This window comes from Amia ocellicauda, chromosome 21 (genome assembly GCF_036373705.1).
Source record: "Amia ocellicauda isolate fAmiCal2 chromosome 21, fAmiCal2.hap1, whole genome shotgun sequence".
Lineage (NCBI taxonomy): Eukaryota > Metazoa > Chordata > Actinopteri > Amiiformes > Amiidae > Amia > Amia ocellicauda.
The window spans coordinates 18,017,086-18,040,548 of record NC_089870.1 but is presented as its reverse complement, the minus strand read 5'-3'; the positions used below and the strand labels follow the sequence as shown (position 1 = coordinate 18,040,548).

The following is a 23,463-nucleotide window of genomic DNA, read 5'->3' as shown; positions in this document are numbered from 1 at the left end:
TTTGATATGATGCTTTATGTTCTTTTAAATGAACAAAATAACATTTAATCACAGACCCACCAGCTGGTGTGGTATGGAAAGTCGTCCAGTTTTAGTTATCAGAAACAAACCAACACACACACAAATATGTATCATTGTTTTTATTATTGAAACATATATATTTTACAGCTGAGAGGAAGGGGGTAAAAGTGGTCGCAACATGATACACTGATTATTATTTGGTGTACTTATGGGACTTGCCTGTACAGTAATGCTTAAGTAACTTGCCCTGCATGGTGAGAAACCATCAGCTGCCATACTAGGCCTATCATTTTCCAATGCATGGAGCAATTGATTTAGAGGCATATTGTGGTTTAGTGCTCTTTTATTCGGGTCACACTGTATTATAGTAGGGTGTTTATGCAAAATATAACTGAAGAAAACATCTTGTTATGATACATGATCCTTTCAAATTTTTATAAGAATCCAATTTTATCTTTTGGATGAAATGAAAAGAACAACATAGATACACACATATACATAATATTATTTTATTGTCTTTCCTTTTAATTAAAGATAGTGTGTGGCCCCCATTTTATATTACCATAATGTGCTTTAAATAAGCCCATTAAGGGATATAAATCATTTACAACACTGAAACCACTTCGTTTGAAAGATCAAAAAAGTAAAATAAACAGCATTTTATTGCTTGATATAGAGGATTTTGTATTTATAGATGTCCTTTAATGAAAAACAACTACTGTGTCCCCAACACTTTAAAGTGTCCAATGGAGAATTCTGGACATGTTGAGTAAGAAAATGTAAAGCAGATGTTGGTTATGGGAAATCTGTGTGCTGTCCAGTCCAGATCTCAACTAGTATGTCAAACAGGCTGTAAAAAACAGCTGCTTCCAGATTCCTTTGCCTCATTTACACTTAATATATCACCAAAGATCTTTTACAATACTGGCTCAAACATATAGATATAGCCCACTGGTAACGTTTTATCCACAACAATTTTGAAAACAATAAAGAGAGAAAAATATGGTTTCAGATTAAATAATAATTTCAGCCCACCCTCCGATCTCAAATTGAAAACATAGTAGGTGGGGTTGCATTAGAATCCATACACAAAGCCACCATGAAACACTGGGATGGTAATATATGATTTGCGGGTTGGTCAAACTTTTCATTGGGTTTAGAGCTCAGTCCAAGTATACTATTATTTTAACCAAAAATTGGGCTGGACGACCATAGAAGAAATTACGTATTATGGCATTTGTTTATTTTCTAAAATCCAATTCGATGATGTTACTTTAGCCAGTACCCTGCAGGGCCTGCTATATCTTCAAAGTCTGAATTAGATTTATATTGAAAACTTGGATAATTTCACTCCATCCTGACAGAAGTCGTCTAAAACAAATCCATGTATTGTCAGTGATTTTTGCAGTAGTTGCATTAGGGATCATCAACAGAGTGTGTGTGTGTGTGTGTGTGAGAGAGAGAGAGAGTGACACTTATTATTATGATTATTATTTAATCATGTATATAACGAGAAAGGCTGAAAGCAAATTCATTACAAGAATGAAGTTTGACCCATGCAGGCCAGTCTGACTTTCACAGGATTGTTCTTAGTTCTGTAATACTATTAACAGATTTGCATGTAATTGTTGCCTTAGATCCACGATGATAGTCACAAACAAGACATTAGAAATGCAAGGTGTGGAATTAGAAGCTTCTGGGAGTTTTAGATCACACACATGGTAATGAATTTCAGACTTAATAATGCAAGATATGTCAGGAAACTTTAGAAGAGAAACATGGTGTCAGCTCATATCATCTTTGTTCTAAATGCAAAACAACCATCTTGACATTGACTCTAGAAAGGTACACGTTTCCCAAATATGTACTGTAAATTGTTGGTGCACATGATAGTCTACACCTTGGTACATGTGTGAAATGAGCAGTTATCTTGTCCTGTTGTGTGACAATTTTAGCATTGCTATATATAAAAGAAGAGAGTGATTCACTTTGTATATTATGTCCCAAAAATAAATTGTTCATTTGATCAAAATAATATTTGTTTAGACATGTTTGCAGTCAACCCACTGTATCTTTTCTTCCTGCATAGAAAATAAATTAAACTTCAGTGTAATAATAACAAGAAAAAAAAAGTGATAAAATCAATCTACATCCAGTCTTAAAGTGAAAGGAAATGTAATCTAATTTTAAGCACCTTACTCTGGGAAATACAGAATCAGTTCAATATGTGATGTTCCAGCTTTAAGCAGCAAGGTTATAACATCCTGAAATTCCCAAGGTTATCTGAGAAAGCTCTGGTTAACAGGGTGTCCAGTTTTGAACTTGGTATTTTCAGCTCCTTGTGACCATTTTTTCCCTCATCCATTGTTTGCCTGAAATGTCAGTCACCTGCGGACATACTTTAAATGTAAATGTTCAAATATAATTAAGTATTAAAGAAGACGGCAGTTAAATAAAGCAATGGAAAATCAATATTAAGGGCCAATAAAGTCTGAGCCAGGCATTTATTGAGCATAACCTGTAGCACACTTGTGATTAACCTTAATCATTATCTTTCTCAAAAAGCATATATATATATATATATCAGTCAAAAGGTGGACTTTGCGTGTATTACTACTATAACATTACAGTATCGCTGATTCCAGTGTAATGAAAAATAATGCATTTAAAACTTTAGTGATCAAGCTCTGAGCAATGTCTTTCATAAGTGTGTCGAACTTGTGCATTATTAATAAATGTGTGTGTGTGAGTGTGTGGGTTACTTTAGATGAAATTGCTCCTAATTAAGTCAAATATTATCTCCGCAGGAGGCAAATATCCCTGACAAAGGGGGGTGGGGGGGTTGCAATTGAACCACCCAACCACATGCTCACTCACAGGATGCTGGGTCTGTAAGGATGAAACTGTTTCACTACCGATATTGAATCATGGATGGAACTTGTTATGCATTCTGTGGCACCGATTTTTTTTTTTAATGGAGGTCATAGTGGAGGTACTGTTTCATTTGGCCTAATTAATTACTTTCCTTTTCTTGATAAAAGCCATTTCTCAAGTACAAAAGGACACACACAATATCAATAACCCTGAACACGCGACGCGCGCCGAGGTTCATCGTGATTTACTAAATTACCTTCCCACTTAGCGTATCAAATCATCCAGCAATTCTAAGTAAGTAATGAACTAATCAGTACATTTTCATATGAATTTGGGGCTGCTGTTGATACATTTGTTAAGAGGATGTCTTCAGGACTCAAGAGGGATCTTGTAACAGTGGGTGTTATTATTTTAAACACTAATAATCAAATCTAATCCTTTTCCTCAGAATATGTGGCTCAGTATAATAGGGCACTGTAGCTTATAAAGAAATCTCTGAAAATACAAATAAGAGCAACAGTACACACACACACACACACTAGTGGCCAGGAAATTGATGAACAGCCTTTCATTCCTGTTTGACTTGACAAATAGCGTAGAAAGTTGTGTGTTTGACTTCCGTGTAAGATAAATGATTCAGAGCCACTTACCACATAGAGAGATGCATCCTAAAGCATGGAGTTGATTACTTTTTTACAATTAGTTTTGCTGTGTTCCTTGTTTCCCCACAAACTTCTCTACAGAGCAGACAGGGTCTAGCAGTTTTGCAATAAAAACGCAACAGAACACATTTGTCTTATTTTGAGAAGTGGGGGGGGGGGGGGGGAAGTGATAATTTGATCGTTCTACTCTTCTGACATTAATCGTAAACTGTCTGGCTATTGGCACTTCCCCCCTAATTGAACATTGAGAGGTAAACCTGTTTCAGAAGCAGTGCAGTGCAGCCTACCATAATAGCGATGATTTAATTTAGCTATTTAACCTGTAATTCCAGCAATATTTATTGAAGAGCGAGGGGAGAAAATTGGGCCATTAGGAGCTGACGATGAATACATTGAGATGAAAATGAACACTCCTAACTGGTAGTTGACCTTAGCATTTTGTAGCAGTTTTTATTAGCGCGGGCCACAGTAATTACTGCAAATTGAATCATAGTGAAAACTGAAATCATTCCATAATGAGCATTTTTATTCGTTATTGCACTTTCCAGTTAAGCTCTGAAGTATGACGTCTCTGTTCTTTGCAGAAAAGCTTCTGCACACTGCTTGAAGCTAGTCTAATAGGAAAAATATCAGGAGAATTTTTCCCCATTTTATTTGTTGAATGGTGTAAATATGTTCCCACTCCACATAGCCACCACCCAAAACAAAGGGCTTCCTTTTAAAAGCCTCCTTTCTATTAAATCTTGATTTCAATTTCTTTGTACGGGATTATTCTTTTTTCCTATGGCTGGTGTAAGAAGTAGAGGTTACTGGCTATCCTTATGCACCCATAATCAGTTGTCAGATGCAATTTCTTTTTTTTTTTTCTCCTTTCTGCCAATTTATTTGTAGCCATTGTCTTTTTACGACATATGGCACATCCTGTACAATGTGGAGAGATGCAAATTCTGGGAGTCTGACTTTAAATTAGGCAGAGACGGTGACATGAGTCTTTTGAAGACAGTACATCATAGTATTCCAGAGAGAAACAGCAGGGTGCCTCGCAATACATTGTGCCTGAGCCACCCACCTTTTCTTTACCATACAATAGTATTCATGATGTGAAATTCATTCCTACTGTATGCTTACTATACAGTAGAATCGCTTGTTACCAAAAATAAAATAGGTTTCATTATAATATAAATGAAATAATAATAACATCTATTAATCCAACGTGTTTCCACCATCTTTTGAAGTAAGATGCATGTGAATAGGGTCACTATATGTATGTATGCATGCATGCATGTTCTTTCTATACAGCGTGTTTTAAAGTTGAAAAATGATTTTGTTTCTTTTGTGACATACTGGTTTGACTATAAATATGTAGTTTCATAATAGTATTAGCAAAGGATTGACTGGGGGAGTTTATGATATGAAAATGTTAAGAAAATAAGTAACAGCTATAAATATACTGATTGGAGACGTGTTAATATAGACATGGGTAAGATTAAAATACACACATGGTAAACTGGAGTCATTCATATATAGATCCTAAAAAAATAAATCAAATAAAAAACTAGAATATTTAAACAGCCAGTTTATTAATATTAAATGTGCCAATTACATCTCTATTTGATGTATTTATGTGCTTTAATAAAGGAGGGAGAACTATTAATTGTACAGTGGATGGTTCTTACAGCAAAATGTCAATTGCGATTGAGCCTGTAACAACATTTCTCAAGGAGACTTCTCAGCAAACAGCCGCTTGAGCTCTAATTAATAGGAAACATCTTTTTATATATCTTAAAGAAGAGGATTTCATTAATATTCAAACAGAGCTTCCCTTTGGATAATCATTTCAGGGAAGAAATCATAGTGTGCAGTCCTTCTAAATTGTAATTTATGGCAGAGAACATTGTACTTAATACACATTTAGGCTAACTGCTGGAAGGAAGCTATACATACACACAGACTATGGGTGAGCAGAAAATAGATTTAGGATATATAAAAAACAAGCACAGATCATGACACCTGTAAACAATTTAATATATAATCTTATAAGAAAATTTAATTGCAAAATCTTTTAAAAATGTCTGTCTATCAGCTATCAGAGTGGTGGAAAATATAGAATAAATGTTAAAATCAGGTACTTGTCTTGACTATATTATACATCTACTGTGTCTTATTTTATACAGAAATCAGCAAATGCAGTATTATATAGCTTTTTCCCCTCTGTATTGAAACAATGGGAAGTATCTGCAACTTATTTTTTAACCATTTCTCTCTTGGAAAATGGAAACTGATAAGCTCAGAATGGTTAAAAAAATATATTGTTTCAGAGAAAGAAATGGTATACATTTTCCACAAGCCATTTTTTACAGTATGGTGGTAGCAGTTACTGCTTGGTGGGAAACACTGGCTTTAATACTGTACATTACAAAGAGTGTGTGACGGACTCCCATTAGATCGGCAGTGCTACCGTACACGAGTGATTTTTTCTCTCTCTCTCTGTAAGCCATCCAAGAGATTTCCTGCCAAGGCAGTGTGTGAACGAAAGCCAAACAAAACACAGGCACCCTTCCAGCCAAACGAGGCACGCTTCCACTAATAGAGAGAGAAAGGCTTCCAGACCTAACACGGTACTTACAGGACAGCAAAATTCTTTACGCTAGATAATAGCTTAATGACAGCCTAAATGAAGTCCCTGTAGTAAAAACCAATGTCAGCAAATGAGCACCTCATTAAAAGATGCAATATCCCTTTTCTTAGGTTTAAATGAGGCTTTATTAAATGTGAATCAGAATTCCCAAGAATTGTGTTTTTTTGGTCGCCGTAATTACAGTCTGGTTTTGCTGGTTTGGGGAAAATCTTTAGCTTTTTAAAACCCTTGCATTGACAATATATGTCAATATCCTCAAGAACATCTGAACCAAACGACTTGGATGATTGGGTGGCGTTATTTAATCTGCTAAATCAAACCAATGACAATTGAATCTGTCGACCAGCGTAAAGGATGTTTGCGACAAGATTTGCAAAATCTCAAAGAGAGGCTCAACTATAAAATCGTTGGAAATTGTAACAGATATTACACACCGTGGTGATACAAATATGCAAACTAGGAATCACCTTGGTTTGAAAATATTTCTCTCCCTCTGTGCTTTTTTCAGTTATAAATCAGTGAGGTTTTCCCTTTAGTATAACTGCCCCCCCTCCCCACTCCTCACCCTCCAAGTTGCAAATCCAAACACGTTTTAAATACTTTTTAAATAACAGCTGGAAAAAATGAAATTGTGTTTGGTCCGTCTCATTTTCTGTGCAGCACATTAACATGTAAAATATGTACGATTTAATATTTATCAAGAATGGTTGTACATCTAAGATAGGCATAGACAATACGATCTAGTTAATTCAATCAATTCTCGCACGCCGTGAAGACACACCACGGATGACACACAGCCACTGTTGAGTTTTCAATTTCCTTAATCCCAGCAGCTGGTTCATACTGTGCACATGTTGTCTTACAAAATTTAAATAATGTTTCTTTTTTTCCTCAATACATTAGTCTAATTTAAATTCAATTCCTGCGTTAAATAGCTATATGCTCACGGTATCCTAACACGATTTAAACGTGTAAGAGATGTCCTTACAGTCCAAAGCAGGAGAGAAAATGATGCACGGCAGCCATCTACACTGTAAATAAGTTTCCTCGGCCTACAGGAAATTCACACAGAACCCGACACGCTCAAATAAACATTTCTCAGACAATAAGAAGGCCTAAAACCCCCTAAACTTCCTGTATAACGAGCATCTCTGTCTCTGCTCTCGGTGTTTATGTGTTTACACATGCGCCAGTGTGTGTCGTTTGTGTGCCAGTGAATGAGTTAAAGCTAAAGAGCTTCACACTGTCACACAGAGCAGAAAAGCATCCGCCCCAGCAGCAGCAGCAGCGGCAGAAGAAGTGCCGCAGGTTTTTCTCCTTTTTTTTTTCATATGGAAATGTGAAATAATGGGGTGATTAAATAGAGCTGTATATTAAAGTACAGCTGACATTAGAATTAGCATAATGTGCTCTCGCCTTAGGCTGAATTCTTTATTTGCCATCTGCGTCGGACTGAAATCCCCCCGGGAGGGCAGGCGCTGAACAGTTCTCAATAAACTCACGCCCGAGTCCCTTTATCGTGAGGAGAAATACCATTTGAGGCAGTATACATTGATTCGTCTTAATTGTGGGGAAGAAATGAACATTCAGCCCCCGATGACTTTTGTGCTCTGTGAAAAGTTCAGCTTGTACAGTAAGTTTCACACCCAGCTAGTAAAACCTTAAGTGAAAAGGGAGAAATGGGCTGCATGCGACAATGGGTGGCTCTCGTTGTTTATTCAGACAGTCGGTGTTTGAAGTCTGTGTGCTTGATTGCCCAGGCAAGCTGACATAAGCCCACAGAAATTAAGAAAACAGAAGAGTATACTGTTTAAACTGAGACAACTGTAGTCTGGCCCTGTTTGTGGGTAACAAGTTAAACTGTAGGGGTACATAGATACATTTTCCCTTTTTATTTATAAAAATGGGATATTCATATTTCACAGGGAGTGCTATTTTTATAGCAAAATATAAATTGCATATGTAAAATTTACAATAGCAATGATATTCTCTTGACTTGTAACTATTTTGGGAAAGCAGAGGACTGAAGAGCATTCATCCTGAAGAGGAATTAGCTTAAATCCTACAAACGCTGAGATAACAGTAACCATAACTGGAAAACATAAATCAAAATATAAGTCATCTAGGTATTACAATACAATTTACAATATAATGAATAGTACTATATTTATATATATGTATTAAACATGACTGCAATGGGTGTTACAGTATTATTATTTTACCATTTGAATCGATTATTTATTAACAGGAGACAATCTGACTCAATAGGGCTTGCAGCTGCCTGAAATAGAGAAACTATCATGGAAACTAGTTTTTTATCTTTTAATTTTATGTAACACTGCAAAATGGATTCAGGCTCTATTTATCTCTCATTAACTTTTACCATCAAGATAGCTTTTAAGGTAGCTCTTCATACTGTAAATATTGCGTGTGCATATGCATTCATATGGTTACTGCAACAAATATCTTTAGCACTAAGTGTGTGTAATATATTTCTAAAAAGCTGGTTCACAGACGCCCTCGGGGTATATATGGTATAGCAGTATAGTATACTTATTCGCTGTTTTAATATTAACCAATGGAATACATTAATTTAAACACCTGCATTTCTGGATTGAATGCATGTTTACCCAGAGTGCATTGCATGGCATCATGCCAGGAGAATGTACAAGACACTGTTTTTGTTAACTGATGTTCTGCTTTTCCAGTGTTTGTGCCTGAAACTTAACACTAATTAGAACAAGCATGTATACAGTTGCATAAAGTATGTAGCAAATGCATGAAAGTCTGCATCAAAATTGTATTTTGTTAAAAAAGTATTGAGAAAAACCTTTTATGCAAAATGCATATTCTCTTCCATGTTATATGACTTCATATTATTATAATAATCATCATTTAAACAAAATAAGAAAGAATACATTAACATTTTAATTTTATACACCATCCCCATTATAGGACTGCTTGTGGGAGCTAACTACTTTGCTAGTACTAACAAGTTGTGTGATATAATGATGGTGATTCTAATAGGATTTAATGTTGCTGGGAGACAAGGTATAGTAGTTGTCTTATGTCAGAGACAGGGAATGGTGTTATAATAGGGGTTTATAATGAGGGTGCGCCGTACGTCTGCTTTCAAGTCAATTACCATTTTATTTCAGACTTATATAATTACATTAAACAATGTACAAACATTGAATGCCCTTGTGATTCCTTGTTTTTTGCCACTAAGTGATTAAAGTGGATTATTTGTAGCAAGTAGCCTTATAAACTGTAAATGTAACCTTTTTAATACATATATTGAAAACATGGAAGGTCTAAATGTCAACAATAAAAATCTAAAACAGCAATCTGTCACTAAGTTGGAGGACTGCACTTAGGAGTTCTACTTGAAGTGCAATGCATGCCAAACAAGTAAAGAATAAATAACTCATAATCCCAGATAAATAATACACAGTCCCACTAGCAACTCAGTTTTATTGAATTAGTTTAAGAAAGTCCAACCAGCATAATTTGACTCCAATCACACCTTCATACATGTAATTTTAATTTATGTAATTATTTTACACATATAATTTTTCATAAAGCCATAGACTGAGAATAAATCAAAACTTCAAGCTATCCACCAATTGCAAAACTGAAAATCCAATACTTTTTTTTCAGCTTTGCATTAGGTAGATACAAGAAGCCAGTCAAGAATAATAAATTGCCATCCATTCTTACAATTGGAATTTGTGATTAGCAATTTTGATTTCGTCTGGCCTGTAGTGTGACAGTGTTTGGTGTCAATCTGCCAAGAGACTGGACCTTACAAATCATTTAAACTCCTAGCCTAATACCACTAAAACCAAAGAAACCTTCACAAATTCAAAAGGACTTAACATCTGCTATGATTGGATATTTTCTACATTGCATTGGATAATTTTCTAAACTGAAAGTAGCTCACAAATGAGTAGCTAACACCATATTTACATCTTGACTGGCATATCCGTAATGACCAAATTAACACCCACAAAGCAGTGACCAGAGCACAGAAATCCACCCAGGTTTCCCTTTTCATCCACAAGGACTCCTGCAGTAGGTTTGGCACTAATAGGAGGGTTCACATAACATTTGCTATGATCTCAATGAGCGCACACACGTTTATAGTACAAATGTGAAACCAAATCAAATATCCAAACAATTACCATGGCATATGTTTTTTTTTTCTTTCTAAATTGCCAGACTAGGTCAGAACAGCAAGCTTTCATTTAATAAATAAATGAGACTCATTTCCAAGTGCACAATTACCATTTCAGTGTGTTTTTATAAATCCCCAAAGACCACGGTACAGTCTGTTTAGCATCCTTTCCTACTGTATACACTGTATAGAGCTGCTTGTTTGTACTAGTGCTTTAACGAGTCCCTTTTGCATTGAAGAACCTGTGTAACGCAGCAGAGCAACAACATCAATTAGTCATGTGTAGTTAAAGGTACAGAACTCTCTCTTGCAACTTGTTTTCACAATTTCTGCTCGGCTATAATATGATGTGACTTGAGATTATTTTGTCTACAGCAATAGAATTAGTAAAGATGAGTAGCTCTATATTTTATTTATTTGATTAATGCTTATACCGTGGATTCGCCCTGATTATTAAAGTGTGACTAGTGTATTACATGGGACTTTTCATGTCACGTGAACAAGGATTTTTGTTTGTGCAATAATTATTTGTATTACTGATGTAGTTCGTATTAATATTGCTAAGCAACCTCTACAAGACTGCAGATTTGAGTGACGTTGATACAGGTATATATTAACCTGCACCTGTGTTTATATTTCATAGTTCCCAATGTTATTCATACAATACTGATTTGCTTCATCAATGCCAATCTAAAAGGGTCACTTACATGACACAGAATTTTAACTGGCACAAAGAAACCGTTTTACATTATATTTCTAACATATAATGAGATCAATTACAGGAAGTCAATAATTTAAGCACCTCTGTATATATTATCATTGTTTCAGTTAATACTTCCCTAACTCAATTAAATGAAAGCGATGGGTAAAGCAGGTTTACTTCTCTGGGGGAGCTAATAATAAAGCGTAATGACTTCATGGAAACATCTCCCAGAATAATCCACAAAGGAAGAAAACTCTGTCAGTATAACCATCTGTTGTAATTGATTAATTTTGTGCAGCTAGAGTGACACTGAGTGCCCCGAGGCTGTATTTTAAATACCAGTGACTTAAATACTAAATAACAACCTCATAACGATAATAATTTATTCTGTGCATTTCACTTTTTATGAGACACCATTTATCTGCAATGTTCACCATGTTATGTGTTTTTGTTTGTTTCCTAAAGGGAAAAGGCCTTTGTCTTTATTATAACAATACTTAAATCACTTTTTAAGTGTAGTTTTCAATATAGAGAGATATTACAGGACTGATCCTAGACTTGGAAAAGATTAAACCAAGTCCACAGGGAAAGGCTGCTATTCAGCTGTGAAGGCACACTCGCCTGACATTTTGCTGGTAGAAGAATTCAGTGGTTTGTAAAAAGGACAATTAAGCAGCGCTCAAATCTTGTAAACATTGTCCCCACAAAATAAGCACAACTACACTGACTGGTAATTTACATGCTGAGAGTACGTACAGTATACGCCATGTCTTTGACAACACGATAGTTTCAAGTTGGCAAAGTATTAAACAAATACAGAACCATAGCAAATTATAAAACTATACGCAAGGGATGGGATATTTATGGTAATTTATGGTTATAAGACATTTCAGATTTAAATGTATGAATAGTATAGTGCACTATCATCTCACAACAGCTATATTACAATTCCAGGTTTGGTTACACTTCTATGGAGGCTTCATACATGACAGAGAACTTTAAAAACACTGACTTTTTATAATGTATTTCCTGAAGCGTTTTTGTAATACTGTACTTCATGAACTGATGTATATGATTTCTGGCATTCTTGCATTATTTTGATATACTATTTCATATGATTCATTTTGTTAACTTCCCTATAATAGGATTCAGTGCTTCTGTATGTGATCACTGAAACAATGAAGACTGATTTTTGATGTTATAAGCTGTTTTTTAAAAGCATTTATACTGTTGTTTATTGCAGGTAGAGAGGAGCCAACGAGCTACATTTGCACAACATGCAAACAGCCCTTTAACAGCGCCTGGTTCCTCCTCCAGCATGCTCAAAACACACACGGGATCCGTATCTACCTGGACACAAACCCCTCCAGCACTTCCCTCACCCCGAGGATCACCATTCCTCCCCCCATGGGAGCCGAATCCATCCCTCCGTCTCCTCTCACCAACTTCCTGGGAGACAACAACCCCTTCCACTTGCTTCGGATGACTGGACCGGTGCTTCGGGAGCCGCCGGGGTTCGTGGAAAACCGCCTACCAAACACTCCTCCCTTCGTCAGTCCTCCCCCCCGCCATCACCTGGATCCCCACCGCCTGGAACGCCTTAGTGCCGAGGAAATGGGTTTAATCTCTCAACATCCCAGTGCCTTCGAAAGAGTCATGCGCCTGACACCCATGGCAATAGAGTCCCAATCTATGGATTTCTCACGGCGACTGAGAGAACTCGCAGGAAACAACAGCTCCACACCGCCACTTTCACCCAGTCGCGCCAACCCTATGCACCGTCTGCTCAACCCTTTCCAACCCAGCCCCAAATCCCCTTTCCTGAGCACCCCACCGCTGCCACCAATGCCCCCCAACAGCACCACACCTCCTCAGCCCCAGGCCAAGAGCAAGTCCTGCGAGTTCTGTGGAAAGACTTTTAAGTTTCAGAGTAATCTAGTCGTCCATCGGCGGAGCCACACAGGAGAAAAGCCCTACAAGTGCCAACTCTGTGACCACGCCTGCTCCCAAGCCAGCAAGCTCAAGAGACACATGAAAACGCACATGCACAAGTCTGGCTCGATGACGGGCAGGTCTGATGATGGGTTATCTACTACTAGTTCTCCAGAGCCGGGCACCAGTGAGATCACGGGCGAAGGGATTAAAAACAGAGAGGGAGAGTTCAGGAACGAAAGCGAAACTTCTCTCGGCCAGGAAAACGAGGAGGAGGAGGAAGAGGAGGAGGAAGAGGAACTGGAAAACGAAAGCAGGCCCGAATCAAATTTTAGCATGGACTCTGAGTTCAGTCGCAACCGGGAGAACGGTTCTAAACCGCCACCGGACGAGAAGGCCCTGTCCTTAGGCAAGATTGTGGAGAACGTGGGTCTGAGCACTATACAGCAGTACAATGACTTGATAGTCGACAATCGGAAAAGAGGCCCGTTTTCCAAAAGGAGCTCGGACGGGCAGCGCGACACTGGGGACGAAGACTCGGTGGTGGGAGAAGTAGATCATCATCATCATCATCATCAGGTGGAAGTAGGTGCTGTAAACGGTAGAAACTTTGGCTCAGGTGACACTTTCTCAGGATTGTTTCCTCGAAAGCCCACCCCTATCACGAGCCCCAGTTTGTCCAACTCCTCCGCCAAGAGAATCAAGGTGGAGAAAGACTTGGACTTACCTCCAGCGCCCCTTATCCCCTCTGAGAATGTCTATTCCCAGTGGCTGGTAGGTTATGCAGCTTCAAGGCACTTCATAAAGGATCCATTTCTAGGATTCACCGACTCCAGACAATCTCCCTTTGCCACATCCTCAGAGCACTCCTCAGAAAACGGCAGCCTGCGTTTCTCCACCCCTCCCGGGGACATGCTAGACGGGGGTCTCTCGGGCCGCAGTGGGACGGCAAGCGGCGGCAGCACCCCCCACCTGGGCGGCGGTCCCGGGCCGGGGAGGCCGAGCTCCAAGGAGGGTCGGAGAAGTGACACCTGCGAGTACTGTGGCAAGGTCTTCAAGAACTGCAGCAATCTGACGGTCCATCGACGCAGCCACACGGGGGAGCGACCGTACAAGTGTGAGCTGTGCAACTACGCCTGTGCCCAGAGTAGCAAGCTCACCCGCCATATGAAGACACACGGCCAGCTTGGTAAGGAAGTGTACCGCTGCGACATTTGCCAAATGCCCTTCAGCGTGTACAGTACCCTTGAGAAACACATGAAAAAGTGGCACGGAGAACATTTGATGACGAACGAGGTAAAAATTGAACAAGCAGAAAGAAGCTAAGCCAGTTTCCAATTCCTCCTCGCCACTTCTTGAATAAAGGGGATAGCTGGATATTTTTTTTCTTTTTTTCTTTTGGGTTAATTTTATTTTTGCCTAAGAAACTGCCAACTGAGAAAACATAAAATTAAAGTTAAAGCCGGCCTAATCTGCCTCATTGGCAATTAATTTTTAAACTATCTATCTATCTGAGGATGAATTAAAGCAGTAAACGTGGAGCCTTTTAACTGTGCAATAATTTCTGTATTTATTGGATTTTTGTAATAATTTTTGGCATGTGCAGGTACATTTTAATTTCTTTTTTGTTTCGTTTTACTTATTTTAATTGCTGGGTCTTTTTTTTTTACCCAGTTGAAATCCTGAGATTTTTTTAGCGATAACAGAATACCATTGTTTTTAAATTATATTTTTGGGCCGCTGCTTCTAGGAAATTGTATATTTAAGCTACACTTGTAATTTCTTGAAGAGAAGCCGAATAATCTACCAATTTTTAAACAAAACTAAGAAAGCTAATTTTTGTTTTTTTTGTTTTACATAAGAGAAATAAGAGCGGACAACAATCCTTTAACGTTGTAGCATGTACTAAGTTTAATGTAATGATTTTAATTGGGTATGTAGCACTGAATGTCAGTATTGACAGTAAAATAAAGGGGAGGGGGGTTCAATAATAAATTAAAGGAAAATATTATTAAAAAAATAATGTAAAAACAGATAATAAAAGAGGCAGCTGCTTTTAGGTACCAAGTACCAAACCATACAACGCTATTACAGGAACGTTAGTGTAGGATTTGCCATACAGGTAGTCTAATTAGATACAATTCAAACTGTTTACATTGATATCAAATTCCCTCCCTCTCATTAACTCAGTGAGTATCCACTCACTCCATACGTTCAATTCCTTTTCTCACATCAAAATTTTGTATTATATAAAGACAGCGCATAGTGGGAGCCAACAAGAAAGTTAAACTGGCCATAAAACCTGTGTGAAAGCTAAACGGCTCAGGATCAGCTTAATTGCCTACATTTTTTTAGGTTCACTTATTCGGGATAATTAGGAAGCAAAGTTTAGCACATCAATTTCCCCATGCCTAGAGTGTAATTTCCACTAACTAGATAGGAATCTAGCTTCTCACACTGCCAGCTACCCATTAATACTCATGGCTTGACACAAAATATTGCATGTGGCCATGGAGTCCCATTGTCAGGCCTCTGTAAACAGAGAGTACACCTGAGCAGAGAGCAGAACAGCTTCAAAACAAATGAAGAGCGAACAAGAACAGTAAACTCAACTTCTGCAACTGTATTTCACAGACAGCATATCAGACAGCTCAGAATTGACACAATATTTCTCAGACAAGACACATAAACTGTCAGTACTATATTTTTCTTCTTTCTGCTGTAATCATCCCTTCCATTTAAATTGCTAGTGACTGTTTGCAAACTGTACTCTGTCTTCTATTGCATTGTATTATTTCTGGAAGAAAATGGGTAATCTCATTAAGATGTTTCAGTCATAGTGGATGTCACCTCTTTAACCAGATCTCCTCAATACCTGATTTCAAGTGTAAACTTAAATCAGACACAACCTAGCTATTCACAATTCTAATCTGCAGAACATCTGATCATGTACAAAAATCTGCTACCCTAGTTATGTAGATGTACATTTTGTTTTAAGCCTTGCAGACTGTAGGTAAAAGGATGTATATGTGATCAATCAGTTTGCCACCTTCAAAATGGTTATGAACCTCACATTTCTGGTTAATTAGGTTACTTCCCAGATGAACAGAATCAATGCCATTTATCCAGATCAATTAATTGCAAAGTAGCATATCTGTAGATCTCTGTTAAGCATGTACTAAAAAGTAAGACTATTTTTCTTTCTTTCTTTTTCATATAGGACTTCCTGTGATGTGTAGTTGAACATTCTAAGAAGTAGCAACTTTATCACATAACGAATGCACAGCCGAATTCAGACTTTTTAAAAAACTCTGTATTCAGCAAGCACCACCTTTGCCTAAATCACAACGCTGCGTTATTTTAAATAATGCATTTTCCCAATCCAGGCAACTTCGAGAGTTTAAAGAACATTTTCTAACATGTAAAAAAAAAAAAAAAAGTTCTACTCAGTTGACCCGCACTTTATAATTTGTTTTTACAAAAAAAACGGCTTCTGAGCAAGAAATTACGTTTAATGGATCTACTTGGCCTCACAAAAAGGGTTAAAGTACAAGGGAGCATCTGAGATTCAAGTGCCAGTGTTGCTAAGCATGGCATTCACAATACTGGCACTATAAAATTGAAAATTAATTTATTGGGACAGTTTTTGTACTGCCATTCAATTTGACATGAGTGTGCCTTGAATACTGATCTTCCTATTTTAATGTCTCTTGAGACAAATGCAACACTTTTGTGAAGCAAAAGGATTGAGCGAAAAAAACATAAAACAAATTAAACTTATGAATTCATCGACATAGTTCTAATTTGCAGAAAACTAAATCTAATACAATATCAGAAATTTTTCAAAGGAAAAGAAACATGCATTTAGGTAAAAGTACCCAGCACAACTTTTATATGTGTCTCTGTGTGTGTATATGTATATATATACATATATGTGCACATACATATATCGAATTCTTCACTTCAGGACAAGACTGCATCCCTCGATAGAAAAACGCCGGAGTGGATTGTAATACCACAGATAGTCAAGGAAGAGACTGGACAAAATTCAGGAACAGCAGAAACTTAAAAAAAAGAATTTAGTGCACTCTGTCTTAAAATACGTTTACAGTATTGAAATAAGTACAAGGGTAAAACAATTATTTGTGTGTATGTGTGTTTTAAACGATCAAGTATTTTTTTTTTCCAAGTTTGCTTATAAAGTTTCTCTGAATGCCATAGTGGCTATGTGTATATTGGTTTTTTGGTGACGGGGTTTTAGTAAATATATATAAATATATATTACAATTTTCTTGTTTACTGTAAAAGTATACCAGTATTTGTAATATTGGAGAATGCCTGGGCATTTTACAAAAACAAAAAAAAAAGAAAAAAAAAAAAAAAAAAAAAAAAAAAAAAAAAAACTAAAAAAAATTTTTTTATTTTTTATTTTGCAGTCAAATTTAAATGGTGGGTCTATTAAAATGTTTTTGTCACTGTAACTGTAAAAGTCTTGAGTTTTAGTAAAACTTTTATTCTGCCTTGGGTGTAAAAATAAATAAAAATAAATCCAGAACTGTAAACACAAAATGGGGGTGGGGTGGGGGGGTGGGGTGATGTGGCCAGCTACACAATGTAGAAAATACCCTAGTAGAAAATATTGCATATTGTTACTGCTTTGCAGGAAAATAATCACATTCCTGAACTGTACTTATTTTTTCCCTTCTGGAATGGATATTCTTAATGGCTGGTTTAAAATACTTGTGTAGGCACTTGCTGTCTTTTTACTGGAGCTTGTATTTTTTAACTTGTATGCGCATCCTTTTTGTGAGAAAAGAAAAAGGTATCAAATGTACCTTTTTTTGTCATTTTTATTTGTGGGAGGGGAGGGGGGGGTAGTTAGTGAAAAGAAAAAAAAATCAAACATAGAACACACAGGCTGCCACAATATATTTTTTTAATTTGGCAGGATAAAATAGTGCAAAAAATAATAATAATTTGTATTCTTGAAATGAATCATATTGTACAGATGGGTTAAAAAGGTTGTTTGACAGCCTTTTAGCTATGAAAAAATGCAAAAGTAAATGTTTTGTTTACTAGTATTTTGGTTGTAAATATTTTTTATGATTACCCTGTTTTTGTTTTGATTTGATTTGTGTGTGTGTGTTCTGACAGGTACTGGCAGCAACTTCTGTGTTTTGGGCCAACCCTTTAACCGTTTTTGGTATAAAAGTGTGAAACCTAATTTTATTGGCACCTGCCCCTAAGCTACTTCGCATGAAAAGTGTAGAGCACAAATACAAGCTGTCAAGCTCAGATGATCACGCCCTTGTTTTGTCTGATTCACCTGTAAAATTATCTTACCCATGATGCCATGCAAGTGTCATGGCCAGTGGGCTTCTGTGTACATGGTCTTCAGTAAAGACAGGGAAACCAGCACTTAGGAATTTGCTATGCACTATTGACGCAGACACAGCGAAGATCCACTTTTTGTCTGTTCGTTGCTTTTTCAAGAAAGATCTGTAAGACTACTAGCAAAATGGTTATGACATTGAAAGAAACAGACTATGAGAGGTAACTCAAATATATCCAAGACATATTTAATCTATTTAAAAATCCAAGCTTATGCAGTCCTAATTTATTAATGTAATACTATGTGTGTAGCATTATTCAAATTGGATCCCATCAAAGCTTTATTTGCCTCTCACCATAGGGTACCATTCCCAGCACTTAGTCATCCACAAACTGACCACACTCATATAGACGTGCATCTGGGTAACTATCTGAGAAATAGCTGCATTTTAAAAATCTTCAGTTTCTCTGCATGCATTTTGCAGGGGACCATCATTTCTGTGTTTTAAAAACATTTCACTTTAAAGCGATGCTTTGATAACATTTCAGCGCTGCTTCCTGTTGGCTGTGCTTTCTGTCAGCCCCTGAGCACTATAGACCCACATCAAGCAGAATCAAATTGTTACTGCTGTTTGCTTCTATGTACCAGACTTTATAACAATGCCCTGTTTTGCTTGGGGAGGTCCAGGCATTAGGAGCTCTCACCTCCTAGTCAGAACAAGACAACTTTGGTATGCAGGTCTTGCCAGTCCTTTGAATAAAAGTGCTTTGCTGCTGTTCACTCCTTATTTGACATTCCATTATTTTTCTTAATGTTTGTATTTAATAATTATGCAGGGTTGGGATGAACATCTGTAACTTTTGATATGTCCTAATGTTCGAGGGGGGAGGGGGAGGGAATATGAGTAGGGATGTTATGCATACTGTGTGTGATGTCACTTTATTTAAATACATGAACTGATTCTATAGGTTATGGCTTGTGTTGTCTATGATGTCATTCCGAGTTGCAGACACCTGCTGTCCTGGGGCCCAGATCAGCCTACATTGAATCACTATAGTAAACATTACCTAAGGACTCCACCTAATTTGTCGTTTTTCTTTCTTTATTCAATATAAAGCATCTTTACATTTCCCACTACACATTCCCACATCCACTTTTTTTAATTAGCTTTAATGAGACCTTGTTCTCTTAAATATCTTGTAGATCTTGTATATTTGAGGCAAACTTAGTTATACTAGTGAACTTAGAGTGGTATACATTGCATACACACACACACACACACACACACACACACACACACATATATTATATATAACAGATTTGGATAAACTGATATATCAAATCCTCCCCAACCGAAAACCCTGGATTTCAGATGCTTTGGTGGTGTGATTTAAATGATCGGCTCGGCTCATGTCAGATTTTAATAATCATTTCCACTTCCTGCCAGGATATCTTAGACTCTAGGTCTAATTTTAGGAGCAATTTTGAAATAAAATATTCTGAATTATGTGACAGTATCTGCTCACACTCATACATTTTGTTTAGCTTAGAAGAGTACACGCTTTATGCATGCCTGTCTAGGTTTTGTAAGCTGAGTGATGTGGAAGCTGCAGGTGTCTTCTCAGCATTACCACTGGACTGAGAATTATCTCACACTACACTATAATCATTAAGACTTACTAATATTGTACTTCCTGTAGTGTTAAATATCTCCATTGAAGATGAACTCCAGGCTTTCAAGCTAAACGATTTAAAACGCAAATTGAGTTATTTCCTGACAATCTCTTACAAGAGTAAAACATCAAACTTTTTTCAGACAATTTATTTCAATGCATATGAAACGAGGAGGAAATGGCCTCATCATGGCGGTGAGCACTTTAGATAGCTGGACATCAATAACCGGGTAACCTTTGCTTAACTGGTACACAATTGTGGAATAAGAGCATAGTTATAAAACACTGGATTTACAGAGCAAATGTAGAAGGGAATTTGACTATTTTTGCTCATTGCATTATCATCTTCATCATCATCATCATCATCATCATCACACAAGGGTTTTAAGCTGTTACTCAAATGTTGCAGTTAGACCACACATCTTTATGCCCTGCTATTCAAAAACAAGAACATTCTTCAGCCCTTCAGGTAAGAAACTCTTGTACATTAAACACACACACACACATATAAATAAGTTGCATGTAAATGTAATTGTTGACTTAAAATACATTTTAGAATATAAATGGAGAGTTGCAGTACTAACGTCTACAGATTAACTTTGGAGCTTTATACTTAAACTGAAGCTAAATGTTTAACAGCAATCGCAGTGTCCAATAACAGCTGCTTCACATTATTATTAGTAGTGTTTCTCCCATAACAGTAACTAACAAAATTATATTTGTTAGCATAAGCATAATAAGCCATACTCTAGTGTGCCACTGAACAAGATACACCTACATCAATAATACATTTTGTTTTATTTTATAATTTATTTATGTAGCAGCAAAAGTCAATAGTTTTGACTCCATGGTATAAACTTCAGGTTACCTTCATTATAGTGTGTAACCTATAATTAGACACAAAACGTCTTCTTGTCATAATTGAAGTGTAGAATTTAAATTATGTAATGTTTCGTGGGGGGATCAAATATTATTTTTACACCAAACGTAAACTATAAACACACAATTACGAATGTTGAGACAAAACAGATTTCAGAACAGAAATGCATCGGGAAAATATCTGTGGGATGGATACAAATCACAGGCAGTTTATAGAAGCTTTAGTAGTGATTATAATACAGTCTTAACTGAAAGGTAAAAAGCAACAAATTTAATATATGAACCTATTGTGGGTAGTTAATGTGAGATGTGATTAAATGTATGGTCAGCATTACACACATACACACACTGCACTCTAGTCTACAGCAGGTTCTTTCGCTGATGAAAGTCATCTTCCAAAGTTCTACAACTTGAACTAAGTATACAACGAGTCCAGTCCCAACTATGGGGTTTTCTGGTGTTTTTCTTGCCTTTTACAATAAAACAGGACCCACAATTAGTCCTGGCTAGACAGAATTCAGTTGGACCGGGGAAGTCTTGATTTGGCATCAATTTCAAGGAGATTCAGTAATTAACCATATCCTTGACTACCCTGCACTTTGAAGTGCCCTGCAGGGAGGATTAACTCAGCATGGGGAGAGAAAACTGACAGGCCCCTCCTCCAAGCATTCCACCCAAACTGCTTCATGCAAACAGCCAGACCAGTTAAATGACACTGGGAGCTTAGCTGCGAGGAAGTCTAAATCCAGTCTGACTGCTGTGGGTAATAAGGCAACACGGCCATCGCTAAACAAAAAGTGAGAGGAAATCAAAGTGCGTGACATGCTTAGGATTTAATTTTTGTCTCTCCTGTATGATATTTCCACGTGTGAACCGAGAACCCAATCGTGCACACGGATCTTTTTTTCGCATCTTTGTTTCCAGTAAGACTTCTAGAAGGGAATTAACTAATAAGATAACAAGAATTATAACTAATAAGAAGAAATAATAAGTTGTTTAGTGATGTCTCATGCATCTATTATTCTTATTTTTATTATACTTAAAAAAATGTGTTACAAACTAGCAAAGTCTAGCCTTGAAAATTCTACATATCAAAACTTCAGAATATCATTCCAATTGGAGAAAGACACTGCAGAGCTGTTTTTTAATTTTCTTTATTTCTTACAGTTTCATTTATCTACTTCAATGGTGCTCTGTTTAGGGAATTGCTAAGCAGATCCTTTGCATTAGCATACATTCGATATTTCATTATTTATATTTTTGTATTCATTTTTTTTTTTAATATACATGTTTCAAACTATTTATTATTCATTATTTATACGTTTTGTTAAATAAACAGGATTTATCCGCGATTTTGATCATTTACAGAAATAGTTTTATCCATTTCCAGTTTATGAAACTTATTTTCCTTTCAAACACATCCTTCTTGCTCCTCTGACTTTTATTTTATGTGTTGCAGTTTGATTTATATGTATCTTTCTATTTTTTTAAGACAATCTTCACAAAAAAGTGTGTGTTCCAGTTTCAAGTGCTACAAAATAAATGTGTCGTTCAAGTTTATGACCAACCTCATGCGATTTGTCTCTTTATTAACACAGTTTACATATTCTCAATTTAAAAAAAAATCATAACACCATCTTTAAAACCATCCTAGAAACCCTCTATAAACTATGACTGTATATAATCCAAAATGAGATGCTGCACATCATTATTTTAAAGTCATACTGGATTTACATAGGATTGCATATCCAAAGATCACATACATATACAAGAACACAAAAACATGGTTTGCAACAGTTTCTTGCACAACACAACACCACGTTTCAAAGATTGTGTGAACAGTTTTCCCGAGGGAGGCTTTGTGTCTTTTGAGTTAGCTGTAGTTTTAACAAGCGTCAGATATTCACTGGAGTTTGGTCAGCAACAACAGCCAGGCCCAGTTTGTCAAAGTCTGAGCACAGAAGTCATGACGGACAGTAGGAGATTTAAAAGTCAGGAAAATCTGATGAAGAAGAATGGATTTTCGGCAGGTCAGTGTCTGAACAAAATAATTCAAAAGCTACGGCAAATTTCTATGTTGTGAGAATACATTACGATGTCAAGAAAAAACATCCCTCAGGTTCCCTTCTTGCGTACCAGAGCTGTTATCAGTGAAGTGACATACAAAAGCAATCAAAAGAACCAACATCCAAATGAAAACAGTTGAGAGGCTATTAACATTTAATATATTTAAGACAATGCCATATAATTTTCTGTTGGCCGGTAACATTCATAGAAACAGAAAGCACAGCTCTGCTATAGGTAATACAATCCTATCAAAAAATGCCACTGAACGCTACTGTGTGTGAAGTGGAGAGCGATTAAGCCAGTGTCTTTGTGAGGAACTGAAGCGCAGATTCTGATGAATAAAAAAATACACAAAAGCCAACAAAAGACAATGAGAAACAGGCCTACATAATATTAATTTATATTTTTAAATGAAGTGGATCACCAACATAATGTGATCAACTTCCAGCCTCACTTTACACTTATTTTTGGAGTAATTTGCAAAAGATGAAATGCCACATGGGAT

The 23,463-nt window shown here is 36.7% G+C and overlaps 1 protein-coding gene across 3 annotated transcripts in view; it reads left to right on the top strand.

Moving 5' to 3' along the window:
- Positions 1 to 19,418, top strand: part of bcl11ba (BCL11 transcription factor B a) — a 52,097-nt gene extending 32,679 nt beyond the window's left edge. Inside the window, exons 3-4 of one of the 3 annotated variants that reach the window (XM_066694052.1) lie at positions 12,319 to 14,196; positions 16,228 to 19,418. In XM_066694052.1, the coding sequence (XP_066550149.1) occupies positions 12,319 to 14,196; positions 16,228 to 16,250 (1,901 nt within the window). In that variant the 3' untranslated portion in view covers positions 16,251 to 19,418. Of the gene's footprint in view, positions 1 to 12,318 lie in introns of all 3 variants that reach the window. The other 2 variants (XM_066694051.1, XM_066694050.1) reach the window with 2 other exon arrangements.
- Positions 19,419 to 23,463: the final 4,045 nt, after the last annotated feature.